The following is a 25,873-nucleotide window of genomic DNA, read 5'->3' on the forward strand; positions in this document are numbered from 1 at the left end:
TGTCAACACCAAAATTTTTTGGGTACCAATTTGGTATATATATATATATATAAAGAAGAGAAGAATGAAGACATTATTGCTAATATTTTATTTTAAATGAAAAACAAAGAAACAATGATCCATCAATCGGAACGTTAGCATTGAAACAAGCCTTTAAATACCATCATCTCTTTGCACCAAGAAGCTGCCAATAATAAGAAAAAGAAAAGACCAAAAAAAAAATGAAGATGTTTGCTTGGTTTGGCAAGAAGTTACAACACCTTTGTAGCGTTTTATGTGGCCAACTCACTCTTTCTACCAAATCATTCTTCTTCCTTGCGGCATGCCTTTGCCGCTTCCTCCTCCAACAAACCAACCCTCTTTTGGTTCAAATCATCTACTTTGTTTCCCTTTCCTCAATTGGTTTTGGTTTCCTCAAGATTTTTAAGCCTAGAACATCATCACCCTCCTTCACCCCTAGGAACCTTGACTTGTTCTTCACCTCCGTTTCATCCGCCACGGTTTCGAGCATGTCCACGGTTGAGATGGAGGTGTTTTCCAACCCCCAACTAATCACCATTACCATTTTGATGTTTGTAGGTGGTGAGGTTTTCACTTCCATGGTAGGGTTACACTTTATTAGGTCAAGGCTCAAAACCGAGTTAGATAAAATTGCTGCCTCTCATGCTAGGCTTAGTACAACACAACCCATTATTGTTGATGACCAAATTGAACTTGGGTCGATCTCAAAATCTAAACTTGATGCTTCTAAACCCGAAAATGACGACGTTGATGATGATGGTGATGGTGAGGCTATTGTTAGTGCGTATGATGAAACTTTGCATAGTTCTTTTGGTGCCACAAGTGAGAACTTGAGGTACTTGTCCATGAAGCATTTGGGTTTTGTAATTCTAGGTTACCTTGTAGTTGTCCATGTCATAGGGGTTTTGGGTGTGTCCCTTTATATTGAAGTTATTTCTAGTGCTAAAATGGTACTGAAGAATAAGGGTCTAAATAGGTTCACATTCTCTGTTTTCACCGTGATTTCAACTTTTGCAAGTTGTGGTTTTGTTCCAACTAATGAAAACATGGTTGTTTTTAGAAAGAATTCGGGTATGCTTCTAATGCTTGTTCCTCAAGTGCTTCTTGGGAACACATTGTACCCTTGTTGCTTGAGATTTTGTGTGTGGTTATTGGGAAAGTTTAACTATAAGAAGAAAGAGACAAGGTACCTTTTGAAGAAGACAGAGGAGGTTGGTTACAAACACTTGCTCTCAAGGGAGTATTCTATTTTCTTAGTTGCCACTGTTTTTGGGTTTATTGTGGTTCAAATTGTGGTGTTTTGTTCAATGGATTGGAATTCACAAGGTTTGGTGGGAATGAATGTTTATGAGAAGTTTGTTGGTGTGTTGTTCCAAAGTGTGAATTCAAGACACTCAGGAGAAACAATTGTGGATTTGTCAATACTATCTTCTGCTATCTTGGTCTTATTTGTGGTCATGATGTTAGTATCTCTCTATCTATCTCCTCAAATCATAATATATTTTCCATGCACATAATATTTTATATAACATATTTATTATTTCAAATTTCATGTCACATGATATTTTTACAAAAGATTAAGTATATGAAATTAATTTTTAATTAGTCCATTTTTTTATTGTAAGAGTTTTTTTAACTCTCATTTTTTTGGAGGGTTTAGAATTAGGATTTAGGGTATTTTAAAAATTGATGGTTTATAATTTAAGATAAAAAAATTAGTTAATATTAGTTAAAAAAATTAGTTTTCTAATTAAACTTTTAGAAAAAAATAAAGATATATTTATTTGTATTTTTATAATTTTTATATTGTCAATATTTTCCATTATAAAAATTTTGTTAAAAACAAAATTCCTGCTTTTTATTATTCTTATCTTCTTTTACGAAATTCTAAAAAAGTAAAAAAAATGAAAACATCAACCTGACTTGACTGTAATCAAAACATTTCATGTTCTACTATAACATTTGAAAATCCATTATTATTGCACCAATTTGACAGCGATTATAATTTATAATAAATATATCCTTTTACGCAAAGGTTCCTAGGTTAAGTTGCTTGAACTCTGCAAGTCCCATGATAAATGATACTTGTTGTCATGAATCATGATCCTAATAATTTTCCATTTTTAATCATATATAGTTGGTTATACGTATATGACGGTATGACTTTTTTTTTCTAGTCCGATCCGATGTTTATTAACAAATAGGGTTCCTAGGTTAAGTTATTTGAACTCTTCCAAGTTCCATAATACTTGTTGTCATGATACTAATCATTTTCATTTTTAATCATATATAGTTGGTTACTTACTTGGTTATACGTATATGATATGATTTTTTTATAATCCAATCCCATGCTTATTTTCATTTAACTAATAGAGTTATAATCGCACACCTTCCCTCCCCTTTTGTACTTACATTTATTAATTCCAATAATTGATATTTTAATATTGCAATTATTGTCTTCTTGTAAATAATAAGTTAATAGGGTTATTAGACTAAAAATATTCAGAGTTCAACCAGAACTTTATTACCATAAAATATCATTGTCTAGTCAATCTGTGTCAAAATGTGGGGTGGGGGTATAAAATAAAGTAGACAACGTGGCTCAAATAATTAATAATAAAATAAAAAGTCTAATAACTTAATACTAAGTGCAGTATTATTATTTTTATTATTCTTATTATTCAAGTGATACCTGAACTTTTTAGTCAACAAATAATTAATAATGCGTTACCTGCAACTTTATCATTGCATTCTTGAATAAAATAATATAATAACTAGCATATAAAAATTTGATTTGTTAATCAATTTTGAGTATTATTATTACTTTTTTAATTTTTTTAATTATTCTATTAATCTTTATAGTTTTATTAAATTTTTAATTAGTTTATATATATATATTTTTAATTAAAATTTTATACCACTTTTAATTTTATAATTAAATTATTTTTATGTTAAAAATATTAAAATTAACATAATATTTCTATCAAAATTTATGCAGTCAAAAATTAAATTAGATTTTTAATTATAAATACCTTTAATTTATGATAAAATATTCTATTAATTTTAATATTTTTATATGAAAATGACTTAATTACAAAATAAATTATAATATACGAATCTAATTAAAAAAAATATAGAGACTTAATTAAAAATTTGATAAAACTATGAAAACTAACGGTATAATTAACCCATTTTTCTTTTATGGATAGGTTATAATTGAATATATAAGACTAATAATAATGTCTATATTTATTGGATAACATGTGCACAGGTACCTTCCTCCATACACCTCTTTTCTTCCATTGAAAGATCATGAGAAGGATTCAGAAATAAGAAAGAGAAAAGGAAAATTAATGGAAAATTTGATATTCTCTCAGCTCTCCTATTTAGTCATTTTCGTCATACTAGTGTGCATAACAGAGAGGAAGAACCTGAAGGAGGATCCTCTCAATTTTAATGTTTTGAACATTGTTATTGAAGTTATAAGGTTAGACTTCTATTAATTATATTCCATCAACAACCATTGCATGCATTATATTAGGGTTTCTGATCAGATAAACCAAGTGGTTACATAATAATATCCTTTTGAAAATACTATATGTTAATTAAAGAAAACTATTGGTAACTAATAATTTTTAGCCAACAAAAAAATCAACAATTCACAATAAAAAAAAATAGGATCGGATTTAGCATTTAGAAGGTAGAACTTAAAATTAAAGATTTAGGATTTAAAGTTTAGGGTTTAGAATTTAAGATGGTCGAAAGTAGTCGTCAAAGAAATTGCCAATAATAATTGACAGCGATTAACAGTAACTACCAATAGTGTAAATGGTTAGTTTGTGATGCTAGGTGAAATTAAAGTATTCGGAAGAAGAAAAAAAATGAGTAAAAACAATCATTTAAAAAAATAGTTGATGAATTTTTTTAGATTATTAACTGATATTGAATTGCCTGATTTTTTTGTTATCTAACATAATTGATAAATTAATTATTGTCCGTGTAAACATATATCTAAGAAGTATATTATTTTTAGCTAATTCTAAAATTAAAGAATTTTGCCATGCATAGAATAAAGAAAAGGGTTTAATTTTATTTTAAAAATTAATAAAAATAAAATAAAACATATCATGTGATAATCATTCAACCATTCATAAAAAAAAACTCTTCATCTCTTTACTGTACCATTATTCTTTCCTTTATCTAAGATAAAGGACATAATTCTCTCCTATATAAATAAATTATCTATCTTTCTTATATGTAAAGAAAGAAATGCCTAATTTTATATTTAGGATTATTGTCATGGTGCATGAATTTGCCTGACACAGTTTATTATTCTAAGACTCAAAGAGATGACATTTTATTAAATAATTATAATCATAACAACCTGACCGCAAACCTTGTTTACCCCGTCCATATGAATAACAAACTGAATTATAACCAATTTTGTATTTTAGTCCTCGCAACAATTAATTTTGTATAACTCTTTTCGAGTCATGCTATATGACAAACGATTTTATAGTCAATATATGAGAAGCCAATTAATTAATTAATTAAAATATTAGATGACTAATTTATATATATATATATATATATATATATATATATTTATCTTGTATTTGAGTTAATAATAGTCAATTTTCTTTTTTTTTTCTAAAAGTAATTGTTTCCTAATATTTTTCTTAATTAAATGGTAAAAACTCATGTGAAGTTGATTTTACGTGAAGTTGATATCTGAGAGTTTTTAGATAAAAGTTTAGTTAAATCAGTCAAATCATTTAACGACTCTCAAGTATCAAATTCACGTGAAATCAACTGTACCTAAGTTTCCATCTAATTAAATATAAACTTTTTGTTGTGAAATTATTTAATTTGTATTGAATTGGATTGATGCAGTGCATATGGGAACGTAGGGTTTAGTACAGGGTATAGTTGTAAAAGACAATTGCATCCAGAAGCAAACTGTGAAGACAAATGGTTTGGATTTGTGGGAAAATGGAGTGATGAGGGAAAGATTATTCTTATTCTTGTCATGTTTTTTGGAAGGCTCAAGAAATTCAACATGAATGGTGGCAAGGCTTGGAAGCTCCTCTAATTTTGTCAATATTCTATATAACTTAACAACAACCATCTTTATATATATTAATGCATGTCAAAGTGTAATTGTACAGCACTTTTAACTTATCATCACATTCTTTCTTTTTTCTAGTTGGTATAAAACTAAAAGATGTACCATGTGTGAAAATGTACAGCATATAGTATAGATGATTAGAGTAAATACTTAAATTGCTTATCAAAGAATTTTATATCATATTTTAGTCATTAACAAATATTTATTCTTTATAAATTTTTAAAGATTATTTCCATCGGATAAATTAGTCCCTTTGCTACTTTCAATTAAAATTTAATATTTGAATTGAAAAATAAGTCCCAAATAAATTTTATAAAAATATTAAGTATATACTAAAATTAGTTGTTATATATTTGCGTATAAATATATATAAAATTTAATTTATTTTTAATGTGTATTTTATATTTTAATTAGTGAATAATTTTAGTATCTAATTTTAAAATACATGTATCATAGTTGTAAATTTTATTATAAGATAATTAAGTTTTATAAAATATCACTATAAGATAAATTACTCTCTTTTAAAATTGATAGCAAAACCAATCTGACAAAATTAATTTTCGAGAACCTGTGCTGAGTAAAAAATGGTTAAGGAATAAGGACCAAAGTCTCTAGGGGTGGCGAAGCAGGTCGATCCGTCCCAACCCGCTTCATAAATGGGACAGACCGGTCCGCCCCACCAATTAAAATGGGTTTAAAATGCTAGTTCGCCCCACTTTATGGCGGATTGGTGGGTTGGCGGGCTAATCCGCTTGACTCTTTTTTTTAAAAAAAATAAAATTCATTAAAATTAACTAAAAAATAATAATTAAAAAATCAAATACAAATAAAAAATAGTCAAATTATAATATAATTTTTTTACTTATTTTTTTTAATTTTTAACTTTAATAAAATCGTTCAAAATAATATTTGTCAATAGAATCATCTTTATTTTAAAACATAAGTCACATAATTTGAGCATATATACGAAATTGTAAAATAAAATAAATAAAGTTAATAACTAAAAGAAGAATAAAAACAAAAAATGAAAAAAAAGTGTTTAAAAATTCTATAATTATTAATTTATAATAGTAATAACTCTTTTATTTAGTTAAAAAAAAGAAAAATAAAAAGTATTCGACCCGGCGGACCAGCTCGCCCCGCCCCGCCAAAACTCGCCAATTTGGCGGTGCGGGTTTGGCGAGTTTTTTTAATTTAGCGAACTCAAAATCCTAGCCCGACCCGCCTTTTTAGCGGGTTTAGCGGATCGACCCGACGAGCTCAACCCATTTTACCACCCCTAAAATGTCTCACATTATACAATCAACCAAATTTTGAATTCAAGTGTGTTCTTTTCAAAGGAATAAGATATGGCATTAGTACAAGTCTTTTTTTTTTCACCATTTATTAGTACAAGTCTTTGATAAGCATTTTTTTTTTGTGCGCATGGTATCTCTTAACTCGATAAAATAAAGATTAATTTGTTGCAGATCTTAACTCTATTTAAAAGTTTGTTGTTGGCCAATAGATTATTACATGCATAATACGGGATTCGAACTCTCGAAACTTGGATTGGTTTCTTTTTTTGGGTCGGATGGATTGAACAACCCAATCCTATATATCACTGTACACCCACACAATACTAAAAGATTCTTTTTTCAACTTGGTGCATACCAAGATTTGAATTCGGATACAGCATATTCAGAGGCACATAATTGGTTTCTTTGATAAGCAATTTAGTTTTTTTTTTCTGGTCAGAAGGTTCTTTTTTGGTAGCAGCAATTTAGGTATTGTTTTCAAATGATTATTAAAAGGGGTGGAAGCCCAATTCTAAATCTTAAACCTAAATTATGATTTAAGAAAATAAATGGAAAAGGTTTGGGATCCTATTGGACTTTTAGTTTTCGACCAATTAACTTTTTTGTTTTTGTTTTTAGATGGACTTATCCTACAATTTTTATCTCACTTCCTTGCGTTCAAACCCAAATGATATCCTGTCCAAAAACATATGAAACCCAAATGGTATCTCTTAATCTATTTATGTTTAATTACTTTTCCATTGTATCACATTTATACATATTTATAATAATAATAATAATAAATGTAAGATTAATCAAGATTATAAATAATTTATATTTTAATTAATAAGTTTTGGATTCAATCTTAAAATTAGAAAACAAGAATTTATAAGTTGTATACAATAAAAATCATTTTAAGACAAAAAAATTTTGCACTAAATCTCTTCTATATTCCTATCATGAAAAATGCTCTCATAAAGACGTATAAAATGTCTTTTTATAAAGACACTTATGTGTCGCATTATTATTGGACGTATTAATAAATCGATTATTTTTTTATTTTTTTAACAAATTAGAATAAAACCAATTTTTTTTATAACGATAACAATAAACCCAATTGTTATCAGATCTGGTTAAACCGACTAATTTACATAACCCACTGGATTATGATTTTTTTTTGTTTTTTTTAAACAAAAATAAGAGATATATTTATTTTTTTATTAAAAAATTTAAACATGATTCGGTTTAGATCGTGTAAATTGATCGGATTAAATCAGGTCTAACAATTATAATGTGAACAATTGAGTTTATTATTGTTGCTATCATAAATCAATTTTGTTTTAATTTATTAAAAAATAAATTATTAATCGATTTAATAAAGATGTCTAATAATATCATGACACATATAAATGTTTTTAAGAAAAAGGCATTTTTAATGTCTTTATCAAAATGATTTCCCCCTAATATATATGTAAATAAATAATGGATAATAGATATTAACTATCAGTGACAAAAAATAAGTATCATATAATAGAAATCCTATAAAATTCTATTGAATGCATTCACTTTCTGTTTATATTATGGTTTGTAAAAAAATAAAAATAAGAATAAATTAAAATTTATTATTTTTATTTTTAATTTTTATAAAATCTGAAAACATAAAATACTAAAATAGAAATAAAAGATAAAAATGAAAAGTAAACAAACCCTTGTGTAAAGAAAGTGAAAAATTAGTTTCTTTTTTTTTTTTTAATAGAACTTATTAAAGGGGCTTTTTACTAGAATCCCCACTTGCAAAATATAAACAATTAATGGCCCTTATTTGTCATAATTTTCTGTAAGCACAAAATTTGACGTAATTTTATTTACATTTCCAAAATTAAAGTGCCTATAGTAAAAATTTAAAAATGTTTTTGATAAAGTAGAATAATATATATTTTTGTTCTACCATTCACATGTGGGAATATTTGGACGGATATTTGCAGACAACTACCAACAATAAACAAACAGCCTTCAAGAATTGACACATGATTCTCAATGGACTAATTCAAAGATTTTACTGTGCCCATGTTACTTCTTATTTTATTTATATATTCATATATGCTTTTATAGGTAGTTTGTCTCAAACAAGGTGTAACAACTGTTAAGCATTCAACAATAATTAGCAGAGATTACTTATACGTTTCTATATACTTCTGAAAAATTATTTCAATTAATGACATATATTCATTTTTGATAATGATCGGGAGACAATAATTCAAAATTATTTCATTTAATTTAATATGTATATTTTATCTATGTAACATTCATAATGATATATTTATTGTATTTAATATTATTCAATTATTCTAACAGTATTTAATGAATATACATTAAGATAAGTAATAATTAAAAAATATAAAATAAATTAATTTAAACTAATTTTTTATTATTTCTTAACAAAAGTTTTATTTAGTTATTTAAATTAATATTGGGTAATGCTAAACTATTAATTATTATGTGAAGAGCTAATTACTCACTTAACATATATGTACAGGCAGTCCCTATGAAGCACGGTGTGGTGCCGCCGTATCCGTATCGGACACGAATCCGACACCGACACTTGACGGATACTTTAAACGAGTTTATTGGTGATGTGTCTTTTTGCAGTGCAGAATTTTGGTGAAGCTGTCACGAATCCGAACGAGTCCGGCCCGATTTTGTGGTTTTATGGCCCAATTAATCGATTTTTTTTAATTTAAAATATTTTAAAATCAAAACAAATCAAAATTTAAATTTAAAAATAAAATAATTAATAGAAGCAGAGTTGATGACAACAGTTCAGGTCTGAGTGAGATTTTGTATTTATCTTTAAATGAACCAAACATAGAAGCTGTGGTATTTGCGGATGATGGATTTGGAGGAGAAGAAATTGATACATTTTCTTTTAGCAAGATGGCAAGAATAGATTAAAATTTTTTATTTTTTTTAATAATTGCATAATTTTTAGATTTTTTTATGCAATTATATTTTCTCTTATATTTACAATATGATATTTTATTAATTTAATATATTATTTAAATTTTAATTTACAACATATCCTAAACGTGTCGTATCCAATTTTTTATAAAAAGAACGTATCGTGATATTTATATTGTGTCGTGTCCGTATCGCGTGTCGTATCGGTGCTTCCTAGTGCACAACAGGAAAACATGTTAGTAGTCTTCTCACTCAAATTTATTTTTTATTAATCAGTTCTAATTATTGCGTTAGCAAGGATGGCACGCACTTAGTTGAGATAATTCCATAAAATAAATAGGCTTGGATTTACTTCTTTTTATTTTTTGGGAGTATACAACTACACATACATAAAACAAAATTTAAAATGTAATAGAATAATTACAGGTTAATACACAATTGGTTCGAGGCTAAATTAATAGCCAAATTGCTTCCTAGGGACAATAGGTTCCAACCAAATTGTTCACGAGCTGAAGACAAATAGAGAGTGAACATAAACTTCCACCAGAAGAAGGACTTGTTTTCTTTCATATTATTTTAAAATATGCAAATTTTTATTCTAGTGAATTTTATTATTAAAATATCCCATTAATCCCGCCTAGCAAATTTATCACTTAGTTATTTTTAGTTACCTTTGTTTATAAGCATAAGACACTAAAATAAAGTTATATTTGATAAATGAGATATAAATATAAATATTGTATGCTAAAATACTAACTTTGTATATTTTATATTTTTTATAAAAAAATCTAAAAACACTAATAAAAGATACAATTTCTGTTAAAAAAGATACAATTTATTTTTATTTTTTATTATTTTTATTAATTTTTTATAATTATATTTTTTATTATTATATTTTTTTTTCTAAATTTTATATAAGAAAAAAAAGAAAGATAAATTAAAATTTTTATAATTTATTTTATCTTATATTTAATTTATTATTAAATAAAATACTAAAACACTAATTTTATATTTTTGTCATTTGTGTTATCTTCTACTCGTGTAAAACACTAATTTTTATATTTTTGGTTAATATAGTCAACGCCTATAGAAAAAATGCAAAATACAATGAGTTAAATAGTTTCATGTTTATTTTTATTCATATCTCGTTTAAACAGTTTTTCATATTTATTCTTGTTTAATTGTTTTACAACCTTAAATAGTTTCATGTTATTTTTATTATTACCGATTTAATTACGCCATAATAAGGCATGAAAAACGCAAGAAAAGAGGGATAATTTAAAATAATGACAATAATACAGTCACGAGACACTACAAAACAAACCAAAGACACACTTTTTTTCTTTTCCTTTCTGAGTTATGTGTTTATCTCTGCCAACCCTTTCAGACTCTTTTTCATTCATTCACTCACTCCCTCACTCTGTACCTTCTATATTTTCCTTTTATATAAATCAGAGCCTTTAAGCAAATCCAATCTTCAACCAAATTCTCACACTTTTTGTCTTCTCTTTTTTTTTTCTTTCCTTAATACAAAAAATGGTTGCTACCCTTTCACTCAGGTATTGTTATGGTATAATCTTTGGTTGCACCTTTGCCCTTAACTTCTTTTACATTCCCGTTTCTGCCCTCAACATTGGAGCTCAAACCACTGGAGTTGCAGTCTCTGTGGTAAGTTTTCTTAATTAATTTTCATGTAAGTCCATTTCCAATACACATTAATTTACTATATTACCATTAAAGAAGAACAATATTTTCCCCATTAACCTCCTATGTATTGTTTTATTTCATTCATGTGTAGAGCAAAGAGTGTAGTAGGCAATGTGAGTCAAGCTTTTGTTCAGGTACTTTTCCAATTCAATTTCTTTTGTATAATTTCTGTTCATTTATTTAATGATTGGAACGTTATTAAAGATTAAATGAATGAGTAATGTTATATAGTCAATAAATATTATCATTTTTTGTTAGTATATTTTTAGCAATAATTTGCATCTAAATTGACTAACATTTACATACAAAAAACATATAATTTACACTTATATTTTTAGTAAATATTATTATTTAAAGACAATTTAGTATTTGTGCTAGTCAAATTATGATCAAAATACTAAAAATTGCTAGCACTAAAAAAAATTTCTTAAATGAATATGAATATTATATGTGATATTTGAAATTTGATGGCAGTGCCACCATTGTTGAGGTATGGAAAGTACTGTGGACTATTATATAGTGGATGCCCTGGGGAGAGACCTTGTGATGGACTTGATGCTTGTTGCATGAAGCATGATCAATGTGTTCAATTCAAAAACAGTGAGTTTGCTGTTCACATATTAGTTGCACTATGGATTGGTTTTTCTATTAGATTTAATTGAATTGCTAGTTCCAATGTTAGATTTGGATCTGACACTGTATGTGGGAGTTATCAAATCCCAAATTCAAAACAACAAAATTAAAGAAAAAGAAAAAGAATAAAACCACTATATATTCATTCTTATTTTTATTTTTACTTTTTAGTATTTTTTATTTTTCAAATTTTGTAAAGAAAAAAATTAAACTTAAAAATAGAAATAAAAAACAGATTTTATTGTTTTTACTATTTTTATTTTTTCTTTCATAAAATCTAAAAAATAAAAATATTAAATATTAAAAAAAAAAATACAAATTAAACGCACCTTACGCTTTTCTATTTTTCTTGCTCTAAAATCAAATTTTAAGAGAAAACATTGACTAAAGCTATTTGAGTGATTGCCCAGCTAATTGGATGTTAAAAGTGATTAGTGCTTGAAGTGGTTAAGTCACTTTTAAGTATCCAAGGAGGCCTTTAAGACGAGTCGGTTGGCAAAATGATAAGTTCAAGTTAAATGTTTGAAATTTCAGTAAGGGCAAATCATCCATTGTATTCACCATACCCAAATTAATTGGTTATTTCATTTTTTAGGTTTATTAAAAGAAATTGACAAATTTATTAGATTGTGAATTTGTAATTTGCAAATTTATAGGAACCTTTTATTGGAAATAGCAATGGATTCAAAGAGGCTGTATCAATATGATTGTGCAAAATTATAGCAAGAAATAGAACTAGTGTCACTCAACGCTGCAATTGCAAACCAATAGGTTTATTTTATATATATATATATAGAGAGAGAGAGAGAGAGAGAGAGAGAGAGAGATTTTTTTGAAAATTTTAAAGACAAAAGTATACTTGATCCTTTATTTTTTAAAATATTAATAGGTTGGAGGTGGTAATAATTAATGGAGATATATGTGGTTATTAAGAAGCAAAAGCAAATATGTATTTGCGGTGTCGGTGGTTTAATTAATTAATTAAGTACAAACCGAAGTTAAAACAGAAATTTGAATGGAATCCATTTTGGTTTATTCTTGAATTGAAAAAAAGAAATAGAGATGGTAGTTGGCTGATTGATGTTCTTTACTTAATTGCTTTCGGCCATTATATATTAATGGATCTTCTTGTCTTCTATTTGTCATGATAAAACAGAAACTAATGCACCCTCTAATTACTTCATTTTGAAGATTGTAGAAGACCTCCCTACCTAAGTTATTGGGTTGATTATGACCCCTATTCTGTTTCTTTAACTTCACTCAAATAATATGCATTACAGGACATGTTATTTGTTTATCTATTTACTTTCATGAGAAAACTAAAAAGCCATTAATTGTTTGTCTCCGGTTTTGTTTGGTAAAGTATAAGTAAATAACTTCTAATTAGCTAATTTTAAATAATTGTAGTTAATAATTATTAATTTTGTATTTTTTAAAAAATAAAATCTAAATTATCACTAATTAATGACAATTAATTAGCATGAAGTACAGTTTAAAAATATTTGTTGACTTCTTGTTGATTAGATCCTTGTTAGTTATTTAGTGGAATTGGTTCTGTTTTTGTCTTAAAGAGGGTCCTTTATACAATGTGTCAAAATTTCTTTTATATTAAAAATCAATTTTGATTGTATGAATATAATAAAAGCTTTCTTTTGCAATAATTATATAAAAAGTGAAGCACGTACTGCTGTTCAATAAATTAATTAATTTTACACTATAATGTATCAAAATTAATCCTTTTGGGATCAATGGTGATGCTATGCAGATGACTACCTAAGCCAAGAGTGCAGTCAAACATTCATAGACTGCATGAACAAGTTTAAGGACACAAATGCGCCAACATTCAAAGGAAACACATGCCAAGTTGATGATGTTATTGAAGTTATTCATGTTGTCATGGAAGCTGCTTTGTTGGCTGGAAGAGTTTTTCACAAGCCCTAGGTAGCAGCAACTAGCAAGTAAAGTTACATGCATTTCAAGTCTCAAGAAACAAGAGACATTCTCTGGTTTCTCTTATTGTTTTTGGTTATATTTACAAAATTAATCAAACAACAGTGTTTAATATAGTCACTGGTTTCGTTTGAAGTATGTTTGATCACTTCTGTGATCTCCTAACTATCACGAATTATGTAAACTGCACACTGTAAACAGACATTTCCATTGGTCCTTCGTTCCCAATGTGTTGTATGATAAGACCTTCAAATTCTGAATTCACAACTTTCATCTGTGTTAGCTAATTCCATCTTCAAAGTGAGAATAAAAATATAAAAGCATGATTCCTTCATAAATCATCAGTCATAATAAAAAAAAGTTATTAATCCTAAGACATCTATATCTGACTTATTAACACGTAATATGATTTTATTAAACATGTTAGAAAACAGCAGGTCATGGCTTTTTATCGGTTTAATTTTTTACTTAACAAAAATGTATTCTTTATAGTGCAAACTGCAAGGCAATATTATCTGCTTGATGAAAAATGATTGAAATTACCTTAAATCCTGAACTCTACACAGTCAAAATTTCTATGATAAATTGAGGCATGATTCGCATAGAGTAGTGGATAGAAAGAAGTCTAAAAAAAAAAACTGATGAAAATTGCTTTTGCACATAATAAGAACAACAAATATATCTGCCTCATCAAAATTACCATTCAACGCGAAGCAGAATAACAGGAACTTTAAAAAAGCATAAAATAATTAATTACATACAACTAGGTTGAATGAATCTTCATCCTCTGTTTCTGTTTCCAAGCTCATGAAACTAGTTTCTTCCTACCAAATTCTGCGCTTTCTTTTGGCTTCACGGGTGGCAACTTTGATAACACCCAACTAGGAGAATCATTAAGCCAGAGCACTTCACCAGTTTCTTTGTGCTTAAAGTCAGGAGCTTTTGGATTCCTCTGATGATTAAAATAGAAAAAGAAAAACTTGATCAACAATATCTAGTTAAGCCTGGTAAAGAACCTGTGGAAGTAGACTCTACTTACCTTATCTATTCTGTTATCCCACCATTTAGTAGGGTTATTGACCAAATCATTCCAGGGCTCATCACCTAAACCAAGGACACAGGTTCAATCAAACATACGTTTATAAAACAAACAAAATGGAAATGAGGAGGAATCTCAAGTTGGAGAACCCAAGAAGCACAAGAATCACAATTCTACGTATAATGTGTATGAAGGTCTTCATATGTAATATACCTTTAGAGTCCTTTGCTTGTTTTGATTTTACAGCTGGAACATCAAATTTCAGTTCTTCGAGTCTAGATAAAACCCACTTTGGAGCGTTGTTAAGCCATAGGGCACCGTTTCCATCCTTGCGTTTGAAGTCAGGGAACCTAGGATTCACCTGCAAAGTAAGCATAATTATAAGTTCTTCCAAATAAATTAGTCAGCAGGGGAAAAACCAAAAGGTATGAGACAGCAATAACTACCTGCCCATCACGTTTGCTGTCACGGTAATCATTCCACTGCTTTGGGTCATCCAAAAGATCAGTCCAAGGAGCAAGTGAAGAGTCTCTAACTTTCTTTAAATCATCTATAAGCAAATTAGAATGAAAAACTTTTGGAATGTTTTGAATGAACCACTTAGCAATTACAATGAAATAAAAGTTATATATATATATATATATATATATATATATATATATATATATATATATATACCGCATCAAGACTTACTTGTTGAGTGCTTCAATTCAGGTTTCAAATCAATTGACATGGAATCCAGTTTATCTTGCAGCCATTTGGGAGTTGAACTATTAATAAAGAGTAACTCCCCATCCGTTTTTCTTTCAAAAGCTGCCCCCTTTGGATTCTCCTACATTAATTTGCAGCAATATTTAGAAAATAAGTTTGAAGGAAACATCATTATTGCCGATACTAGATGCGCAAAACAAAGATGATGAGTCAAAGAGGAAATTCAATAACCTTTAGATATCGGACATCCCACCATTCAAAAGGGTTAGAAAGGAGATCGTTCCAAGTGTTGTCTATGACATGCTCCTCACTTGCTAATATGATAGAAGCAACATATCACTAAAAAGTTCTCAAGGGCATTGTGGTTAAAGCCAAAGCAGCATAACATATATAATGCACAATATTCAGAACCCATAATTCCTACTGTTAGTTTAAAGAATTTAGTCTTATATGGACCGGTATTAGACTTTAAGTTCAGCATAAAACTTATTGTTATTGAGAAACTTTGCATTATGTAATGGACAACAATGGCATCCATGTCATACCACCAGCAGCTAAAACTGTCACAGATTAATACCTTTTTTTTTTCCAAATATAGGAGTGAGACTCGAACCCTCGACCTCTAAGGTGAGTATGGGGAGACTATATCATTTGAGCTATAGCTCATTGGCAGATTAATACCTTATTTACTACTTAAAAAAAATCTACCGTATACATATACATTGAAAATTGGAAGATACTATCATGAAAGAGAAATGAACTGAAAGTCTAAAACACAGATTAGCGGAAAAAAAAAAGGTTTCTTCGTGTCCATTAACTGCAACTTACTATGCATGCATACCATACAACAACAACGACTTATCCCATTAGGTGGGGTCGGCTACATGGATCAAATGACACCATTGCGCCCTATCATGCATGCCATACACAGCATTGTTTATTTGCTAATCTCATTCCCTCATCTTCACATTCTAAGATATTAAGAACAACATGCTAATAAATAGAGAAGAGCATACACCAAACAAACTACCTGTACATTCTTGCTTTGAAGTTGCAGATATTTTCTCCAGTTGAGGATATCCTTGGACAAAGTTGAGGCTTTGTACAACAACCTTAAATGATTAAAGCAAAGATGTGAATCCCAAACCTTACATCTTTTCCCACTGAATAATCAACAAGGAACCACCCTATAAGATGGGGATAAGAGCGAAAGGAAACATGCTAGTCATGTCTGTAGCTAAATAATTTTTTATCTTTACTATAATAAGAGGGGACAATGGTATTGGAAGCCATTGGTTGGACACTTCAAAATTGTGCTGGAACAAACAGTACTGTACAGACTACATAATCAATTCCTTCCAATGTTCTTTTTTATTTCTGTTAACCTAAATTCATGAGAAATAAAATGGACCTGAAGGAAATAACTTCAATGCCCTATCATTGCAATGCAGCTTCAAATAATTAAATCAAAACTTCTATTTATTCGATTAAGTGATATATATCTAAACACTGAAATGGAAGATATATTTCATTGCTCTCCATATCATTCCACTAACCATGAAATGTCGAAACATAGTCTTAACAAGAAGAAACTACAAATAAAGAAGCAGAATTTTGCTTCACTTAAACTACTAATTTCATTTACATATGAAACCATACCTGAATATTGCTATTACTTTGAGTTTGGTTTTCACCTAAACGCGGCGGATCAGCAGTGAGTTGACCAGCTACATATATGAAATCGTCTTCCTTGAGATGGCAAGCCGCAGAATGAGCTAAATCACCCTCAAATATAACTGGAATCCTTGAATCAAGAATCAAAAGGGAAAAAAATCCATTTAATTCAAAGTAATTAAAAAAATCATATGATTGATCAATTTACTAGCTGGTGATATACCTAAAAATGAGCTAAACAGTCATACGAAGCTACTAAACGCAAAGTTGTTAGTAACTGTCATAACAGTAACTGTACTAATTCATAGCTTAACTTTGTAACTAACTACAACACTTTCTTTACGTGAAGTATGATTAGAGTAGTTAAACAGCTTCATTTAATTTCTCTGCAAATAAACAGAAAGTAAAAGTGCGTAGCATACCAAAGGAAAGGAGAAGAGTGTGACTCTTGGCGAGTGATAACGGTGGCGGCGTAGGTTCTGCCGTCGGGAAAGGTTTGGAACTGAACCGGCATCCGAACCTGACCGATTAGGTTCACGGCATTCGCTACCTTCGGCTGGAACGGGATCTCCTTCGGCCTTGGAATCTCAGCGGTGTCAGTAGGCGGCGGAGGGATGGATTTGGATCGCCGGCGAGTAGTGGAGGAGGAGGAGTATGATCGAAGGATCAGAGCCGTTGAATCCGCGGGCGCAGCGAACAATCGCAACGCTCGCCGCAGAGAATTCATTTCGGAGCTAAGAATGTGAAAGAGAAAGAGTGTGAAAAGCTAAAACCCTCAATTTTCCTCTGCCCTTTTTTTTTTTTTGGGTTTAAACCCCTTTCCCTTGGTAAAAAGCTCAGATTAACTTTGGACACGTCTGGGCCGGATTTTTTGTGGTAAGTATTTATTTATTAGAGAAGATAAAAAATAACTAATTTGTGTTGGTCTGAGAAGATAAAAAATAACCAACTCGAAGTGAGATCTCTCGACCACCTTTCACACTCGCTCACTAGTCACTAAATTTTAGGCCCCTGTTGGATAAAGGAGGACCGTTGACTTAGCAAACTCACTCTAAATCTCAGAAACAAAACCAACCAGTTGAACTCTTCAGCTGAACCAGCTCACGCTAAGGGTAACAGCAACTGCGTCCACACTGTAACAAACAATGCAAGTAGACCCAACACCGCCGCCGTCAACGGCACCGCTCCTCCCGCTCTCTCCTCGCTCCTCCTCCACCACCACCGCTCGCCGCCGACCTCTCGTCTTCACCTCCCTCCTAACCACCACCTGCATCTCCATCTCCGCCGCCCTCGCCTTCGCCTTCCTCTTCTTCACCTCCGCCACCTCCTCCGCCACTCCACCGCCACATCCACACTCCCGCCCTCTGAAAAAGCTCCACCACCCCACCGTCATCCTCATCTCCTCCGACGGTTTCCGCTTCGGTTACCACCTCAAATCCCCAAACCTCCCTACCCTCCGCCGCCTAATCTCCAACGGCACCTCCGCCTCCGCCGGCCTCGTCCCAGTGTTCCCATCCCTCACCTTCCCCAACCACTATTCCATCGTCACCGGCCTCTACCCTCCCTACCATGGCATCATCAACAACTACTTCTACGATCCAATCACCAACGAGAAATTCACCATGACAAGCCACGAACCTAAATGGTGGTTAGGTCATCCGTTATGGGAAACCGTCGTCTCCAACGGTTTGAAAGCTGCCACATATTTCTGGCCAGGTTCTGAAGTTGTTAAGGGTCAGTGGAATTGTCCTGTGAATTTTTGTGCGCACTATAATGAATCTGTTCCTTTTGATGATAGGGTTGATACGGTATTAGGGTATTTTGATTTACCAATTGATGAGATTCCTTCGTTTATTACATTGTATTTTGAGGATCCTGATCATCAGGGTCACCAGGTTGGTCCTGATGATCCTAGAATTACTAGGGCTGTTGAGAATATTGATAGGGTTTTGGGGAGGTTGGTGAAGGGGTTGGAGAAAAGAGGGGTTTTTGATGATGTTAGTCTTGTTTTGGTTGGTGATCATGGCATGGTTGGAACATGTGATAAAAAGATTGTAGCTTTGGCGGATTTGAGTCCCTGGGTTGAGATTCCAGCCGATTGGGTGCATTCTCTGACGCCTTTGCTCGCGATTAAGCCGCCGGAAGGGGTTGATCCGGCAGGGGTTGTCGCCAAGATGAACCAAGGGTTGAGTTCTGGGAAGGTTGAGAATGGTGAGTTTCTCAAGGTTTACTTGAAAGAGGACTTGCCTAAGAGGTTGCATTATGCGGCAAGCGACCGGATTCCACCGATAATTGGGTTGCTTGAGGAAGGTTTTACGATCGAGATGAAGAGGAGCAGTGCCAAGGAGTGCGCCGGGGCGCATGGCTATGACAATGCCTTCCTGTCAATGAGGACTATTTTCATTGCTCATGGTCCTCAGTTTGAGAGAGGAAGGTTAATACCATCTTTTGAGAATGTTCAGATTTACAATTTGGTTACTTCTATTCTCAACATAAAGGGTGCTTCCAACAATGGTTCTGCTTCATTTCCTGAGTCTGTTCTTCTACCTCCTGCTCCATCGGCCATGTGAGTGTTTGATCAGAATCATGAACACCACATCAGATGTTGTAGCAGAAAGAATGTGTATGATGTACTTTCATTCTTCTGGGATTGAACTGTTACATTATTTAATTGCTTACTGCTTTTCATAATTGTACTCTCTAGAAAGGATAGAGACTGTGAATTATGAGATGTTGCTGAAAGAATTGGCATCATCATGTACTAGGATTGAACTAGTCCATTATTTAAGTTGCTCTAGTTAAACCATCTTTAATTGCACATGATTGTAGTTTAGTTTAGTCTAATTCAGTGAATAAATGGCTGTCTTCACAAATCTCGTGTGTTTGACTTCTGATAGAGTATTTATTGAAATCAATAACATATGGCATGGGGGTCCTTAGATTAAATTCAGGATATTATATAAGGAATTTAGACATCTGTCTTTGGTTAAATGGAATTGACCAAATCTTTTAAGAAATTTTCAATTAGTTGGGGGCCAAGTTACCACCAGAAATATTTTTCACAGCACACATGTCATCCAATACTTCAATTTCTACGAGAGTAAACATTAAAATTGGTCCCTAATAAAATTTAGATTAGACACCTTGTTTTTCAACAGATGTGTTTTTTTTTTTTTGCTAAAAGTCTTCTGGTTTTACTCTTATTAAACAAATTGATTTTTTCGTCGGTTTCAATCAAATTTTAAATATGTATATTGGACAAACAAATTCCTAATATAGATTCTATTATAAAATAATTAAGTCTCAAAAATATTATTACAAAATAAACCAGTTCTTCAAAACAACAAAAGAACTAATCTGTTTAAAGAGAGTAATTTTTTAAATCTTTTAGAAAATAAAATTTGTTGATAAACAAGGTATTTGATTTGAATTATTTAAGATACATTTGGATATTTACTCTTTCTATAATTCTGTTTACTAATTTTGAACTTAACGTTACAACTCACATAAATCGTAGGTTTCAAAAACCAGTGATTATGAAAGAAGTGAAACGTATAACATTTATCATTCATAATCAAAGTGCTCCAGGAGATAATTGTATGACAGTAAAATTTTTTCAAAGTTTCTGAAATATACTTAATGGTGATGTGTTTCGAGCAGTTAAGGGCTTCTTTTCAAGGGGTAGAATTTTATAGGATTTTAACCACACTTAAATCTGTCTTATTCCCAAGATTTCTAATGCTAAAGCCAATAAGTCTATTTTCAGTCTTTTACAAGATTATCTCTGAAGTACTTGTACATAGACTTTAGGGTATGATAAATAGATTAATTAGCCCTACACAGAGTGCTTTTATTAAAGGCAGATTAATCTTTGATAATATTCTAATTGCTCATGAGCGTATACATTACTTGAAGAACAAAAAAAGAGAACTTGAAAATGAAATGGCGCTAAAATTAGATGAGTAAGGCATATGCGATAGGGTAGAATGGCACTTTCTTTGGTTTATATTGGAGAAGTTTGGTTTTTGACTCCCGGTGGATCATGTGGATTCGAAAATTAGTGACAACTGTTTCTTATTCTGTCATTGTGGAAAGACAGCCCTATGGATTCTTCAAACCAAATAGAGGTATTCGATAAGGAGATCCTTTATTTTCCTATCTTTTTCTTTTTTGTGCAGAAGGTCTCTCCTTCTTGCTACACAAGGCAGAACAAAACAGACTAATTCAGGGTCTTCAAATACATAGGCAATGTCTCAAGGTCAACCACTTCCTCTTTGCTGACGATTTCATCTTATTCTGTAAGGCTAATCCTGAAGCATGTTCAAACATCCTGCATTTATTGAATTCTTATGAAAGCATCAGTGGCCAGAGGGTAAATCTTAATGAATCTGCTGTATTCTTTAGCCACAACACTCCCTCCACTACTCGTACACTACTGGCTAACTCTATGAATATTAATTATATTGGTGCTCGAGATAGATACCTTGGTTTGCCTTCTACAGTCTCTAAATCAAAAAAGGCTTCTTTTAGTATGATCAAAGAGAAGGTTCGGAAAAGAATCTAAGGGTGGAGGTGCAATCTTCTATCGTCATGTGGTAGACATGTATTGCTTAAGGCAGTGAAAAAAACTATTCTTATTTATATATTGTCTTGTTTCAAGTTGTCAGATGGTTTAATTTCGAAAATTCACTCTCTACTTTTTCAATTCTGGTGGGGACAAAAAGGTTTTGAAAAGCGGATGGCTTGGATTAGATGAGACACTATGACTCGTCCACGAAGAGAAAGAGGCCTTAGATTTAAAGATCTCACAGTTCAAAATCTGGCGCTTTTAGGGAAACAGTTTTTGTGACTCGTAACACAGCCTACTTCCCTATTATCCAAAATCTAAGAGGTAAATATTTTAGCAATGGTAATGCTATAACGACAGAAATTGGAGTCTTACCTTTTTGCAGATGGATGAGCATACTGGAAGGCCGAAAGATTGTTGAAAAAGGTCTTAACTGGATTGTGGGTACTGGAGAGAATATCCGAACCTTTGAGAATCCTTGATTGCCTCCTCCGTATCCTTTAATGATTTATGACATGCCAAATAGACAGGCTATTTCTGAGTTGGTTCCAAGAGTTAAAGATCTAATTATTGAATATAGGAATTGGAATCAGAATCTCATTCAAGAATTATTTCTCCAAGACGTTGCAGTCAGGATTTTGTCAGTTAAAATTCAGTAGAGTAGGGACAAATTGTAATGGAATTTGAACAAATTCAAGCAATATGATACAGTTTCAGGTTATACAATTGGCTATTTATTTTATCATCTGCCTCTGAAGTTTCGCCCTAATTATATGCAGCAGAAAAAGCCGTGGATTGATCTATGGAAGTTGAACTTGCCTCACAAAATTAAGCTATTTATCTGGAAAGCTCTTCATGGCCGGCTTTCGGTGCTTGCTCAGGTTTATCACTGCATCCCATCTATATCGCCAATATGCCCCTGCTGTCATGAAGCAACAGAAACAATCACTGATCGATTGCTCTATAATTAAATAAGTATGGGTTTTAAAGTTATTTTCGTGACTATCTTCCCTCTCAGAGTCCAAACGACTTTTGGACATGGTGGACTGCATCAACAGAGATGCTTAACCCATTGAAGAATGCTGACCATAATCCTCAATTGCTTGACATCATTTGTTGGAATTGCTGGAAAGCTCGCAACCAGTTAATTTTTAAAGGTTCCATTTCAATGACGTCTGTCATTCTAGCAAGCTCTATCAAATTGCTCCGTGAAATGCAAAGAATTTCTAGTTTAGATCGTTATCTTCATGAGGCAAATTTTTAGTTTCATTCAATTTGATCTATTATTCTTTCTTCTTTAAATTTGTTTTTCATTTTTCGACTATGTACTGTTGGATGAGTACCTTCAAATATTCAATGTATTGTTTTGGAAAATTTCCACCTTTTATTATGCTATCATGCTTTTAGACATTTTTATATTTTATTTTTCAATAATTAATGAAATATAACTTACTATTTTAAAAAAAATTATACATAGAATTAATATTCAAATTTATTTCTTAAAAATAACTTATTCTATAAATTAGTAATTTTTTATAAAAATACTAGTTCTTAAAAGATATAATTAATTAATTATAAATCAAATTAGTCACGTCTTTAATATTTTAATGATATGAAGTCAATACTACGAATGATAAAATTATTGGTTGACATGTTATGTCTTAAAATTTTTGTGACCAATCATTTTTGATATGTAGCATTAACTTGATATATCATAATGTCATGCGACATTTAATATAATACGTTATTATCTATCAGAAAGACCGATTTAATTTACGATTATATTTTTTAATGTTTAATATGACTAACAAGCATTTTTGAGAACCAATTTTAGAAACAAATTATATTTAATGGATAAATTTGAGCATTAACCCGTATACATATAGGGCTGGTAATTCATATCTTATCCGTGGGTATTTAATCCGGTCCAACCCGTTCGGGTAGGATAGGGTACGGTCTGGATATGCCTGCGGGTAGGATAGGATATGAATTTAGGGTGTACCCTATCCTACCCACACCTCATATATAACACATATTTTATAAAAATTTTCCTATATAGTGAAGGAAGTGAGAGTTGAACTCACAACCTCTCTTATGTAATGACTTATAATAAGTGAACAACTACAAAACTAATTAGTTCATTAAGTAATTTAGAGCATTAATTTTTTATTTTTTATGTTATTAATACATATAAAATTCGAAATAATTGAATTTTATATTTATTTTGAAAAAATTTGATATTTCTGCGGGTAGAGTTAAAGTTAAGAGATTCTTAACCCGCAGATATGGTAGGATAGAGTTTTAATGAAATTTTCAACTCGCGAATAGGGTTAAGATAGAGTCCAAACCCTATCCTACCCTACCCATTGTCAGCCCTATATACATATCAACTTGCAGCGGCAACATGCCAACTATCTTCTGGTCATTCATTTCCTAAAAAGTAATAACCCCGTTTAAACTCATACTCCATTCTATCATATTGAAGAATGAATATGATTTTAATCTCGCTTAAATTTAAGTTCATGTATTATGTATTATTTAACGGTGGAAGAAAAGTAAGTTGACTATTTTAAAGCATGCATCTACACATATCATAACATGTGGACATGCCCTTTTAACTAATCTGTTTTGATGTGACCAATACCTTAACCATGGCCACAACTGTATCAGCATTCACCACACGTGCCTATAAAGAATTGAAACTATTCATGTTACTCTTTTCTGTAGTTGCAACATCTTCTTGTATACTTGTCGCCTAATAACAACAAAAAATTAAAGTTCCAACTCATTTCCTAACAAAACCTTATACGAGTTGCAATTTGCAAACGATAGTGTAAAAGAAACAATAAAAAGTTTAAATTGATCTTATTTAATATTTATTAATTTTAAAATAATTAATAAATATTAAATAAAATAAATTTTAACTATTTTGATTTTTTTTTTTGTTATAAACCATTTTCAAATTACAATTGATAGTGCTCGTCAATTTGCAGGTAATTGCAATGGTAGTGGTGTGGTGCCGGTTTGCGATCATTTCTCTTTCCTTATTTACCAATGTAACAAAAATGAGATTGGTGAAAGCCTTCAAGGAAAATAGAAGTAAATAACTCTTATTGAAGTTATCTACAAAAGTATGTGAGAAAAAATAGTAACTTTCTTTGGGGTGCTATTAATTTACATGTTACATTACTTTCATCACATTACACTCGTATCACTTTCATGTCTTCACCGTAAATGACAAGTTCTCTTCCCATTACCCATCTTAATTTAAATGAGATAGAGATGAAGAAGATAATTGACAAATAATAATTTTAAACCTGAAGAACTACATTTAAAAAGACAAGTGATTAAAAAGAGTAAAATACTTAGGTTTAGGTTAATAAAGCTTTTAATTTTTAAAAATAGTTTATAAAAACTAATTTTTAAAAGATAATTTTTTAAAAATGGTAACATTTATGTTTGATAAATCAAATTAAAAATAACTTTTAATAAATATAAGTAACAACAATTGTGTTTGATAAAATAATTTTTAAAATTTAAAAATATTATAATACACATAAATGTAAACGTTAAATTTAAAAATTAGTTAACATATGAGATTATATTAGACTTTTAAATTTTAAAAAGTACAAGTCAATTTTAAAAGAGAAAGTCTAGGAGACAGCAATTTTGTTAAAATTTGGCCAGCATTTAACCATCAAAAGTAAAATGAGTAATCCTGCACCATTGGATGTAATTTCCCACCGTTAAACACACTTATGATGGCTAATTGATGGCTATATATCACAATTTCTGCTGCCCCCTAGCACTCCTCATTTTAAAAAGCTCTACTTTAGGTATTTTAAAAAATACCCCGATCTTTTAAAAACTGCAAGTACAAATATATGGTCTTTTTTATTTACCAAACATAAAATGAAGAGTTTGAACTTTTAAAAAGCACAAGCACCTCTTCAAAAAGTTTTACCAAACCAAGCCTTAAACAGGTATATAAAACATGGTGAATACCTCACATATATACCATCTTAATGTGAAATTGATAGTCAGAGAAATATTAGATAATAATTTAATTAAATATGTCAAATTATTTAATGATTTTTTCAATTAACAACTTTAAATAAAGACAAATATATATGAGTTTCTACTATAAAAAATATTATTTAATTTAATGTACTTATAACATGTTTTAAATAATCATTCATTCAATCACA

At 30.5% G+C, this 25,873-nt stretch overlaps 4 protein-coding genes across 6 annotated transcripts; 3 read left to right on the forward strand and 1 right to left on the reverse strand.

Moving 5' to 3' along the window:
- The first annotated feature begins 209 nt into the window (after positions 1–209).
- LOC112799772 (cation transporter HKT1;3-like) lies at positions 210–5,237 on the forward strand. Its single transcript, XM_025841802.2, has 3 exons — positions 210–1,483; positions 3,293–3,508; positions 4,915–5,237. The coding sequence occupies exons 1-3, from the start codon at positions 222–224 to the stop codon at positions 5,111–5,113; spliced, it is 1,677 nt and encodes a 558-aa protein (XP_025697587.1). The 5' UTR covers positions 210–221; the 3' UTR covers positions 5,114–5,237.
- A 5,454-nt stretch (positions 5,238–10,691) lies between these two features.
- On the forward strand, positions 10,692–13,941 carry LOC112802015 (phospholipase A2-alpha). Its single transcript, XM_025845000.3, has 4 exons — positions 10,692–11,052; positions 11,183–11,225; positions 11,566–11,691; positions 13,490–13,941. The coding sequence occupies exons 1-4, from the start codon at positions 10,921–10,923 to the stop codon at positions 13,663–13,665; spliced, it is 477 nt and encodes a 158-aa protein (XP_025700785.1). The 5' UTR covers positions 10,692–10,920; the 3' UTR covers positions 13,666–13,941.
- Positions 13,567–17,932, reverse strand: LOC112802014 (protein OSB2, chloroplastic). Of its 3 annotated transcripts, none has more exons than XM_025844998.3 (10): positions 17,521–17,932; positions 17,084–17,228; positions 16,455–16,536; positions 15,656–15,738; positions 15,407–15,545; positions 15,160–15,263; positions 14,927–15,074; positions 14,714–14,778; positions 14,436–14,626; positions 13,567–13,929 (listed from the first exon to the last, which is right to left on the reverse strand). In XM_025844998.3, exons 1-9 carry the CDS (start codon positions 17,823–17,825, stop codon positions 14,480–14,482), a joined length of 1,218 nt encoding a protein of 405 aa, XP_025700783.1. In that variant the 5' UTR covers positions 17,826–17,932; the 3' UTR covers positions 13,567–13,929; positions 14,436–14,479. The 3 variants fall into 3 exon arrangements, with proteins under 3 accessions (XP_025700783.1, XP_029154265.1, XP_025700782.1); XM_029298432.2 differs by having other exon boundaries at positions 13,567–13,967; XM_025844997.3 differs by lacking the exon at positions 13,567–13,929 and having other exon boundaries at positions 14,219–14,626.
- A 311-nt stretch (positions 17,933–18,243) lies between these two features.
- Positions 18,244–19,971, forward strand: LOC112802013 (uncharacterized). Its single transcript, XM_025844996.3, has one exon. The coding sequence runs from the start codon at positions 18,244–18,246 to the stop codon at positions 19,666–19,668; it is 1,425 nt and encodes a 474-aa protein (XP_025700781.1). The 3' UTR covers positions 19,669–19,971.
- The last annotated feature ends 5,902 nt before the right edge of the window (positions 19,972–25,873 follow it).

The sequence above is a fragment of the Arachis hypogaea genome, chromosome 5 (assembly GCF_003086295.3).
Source record: "Arachis hypogaea cultivar Tifrunner chromosome 5, arahy.Tifrunner.gnm2.J5K5, whole genome shotgun sequence".
NCBI classification, from domain to species: domain Eukaryota; kingdom Viridiplantae; phylum Streptophyta; class Magnoliopsida; order Fabales; family Fabaceae; genus Arachis; species Arachis hypogaea.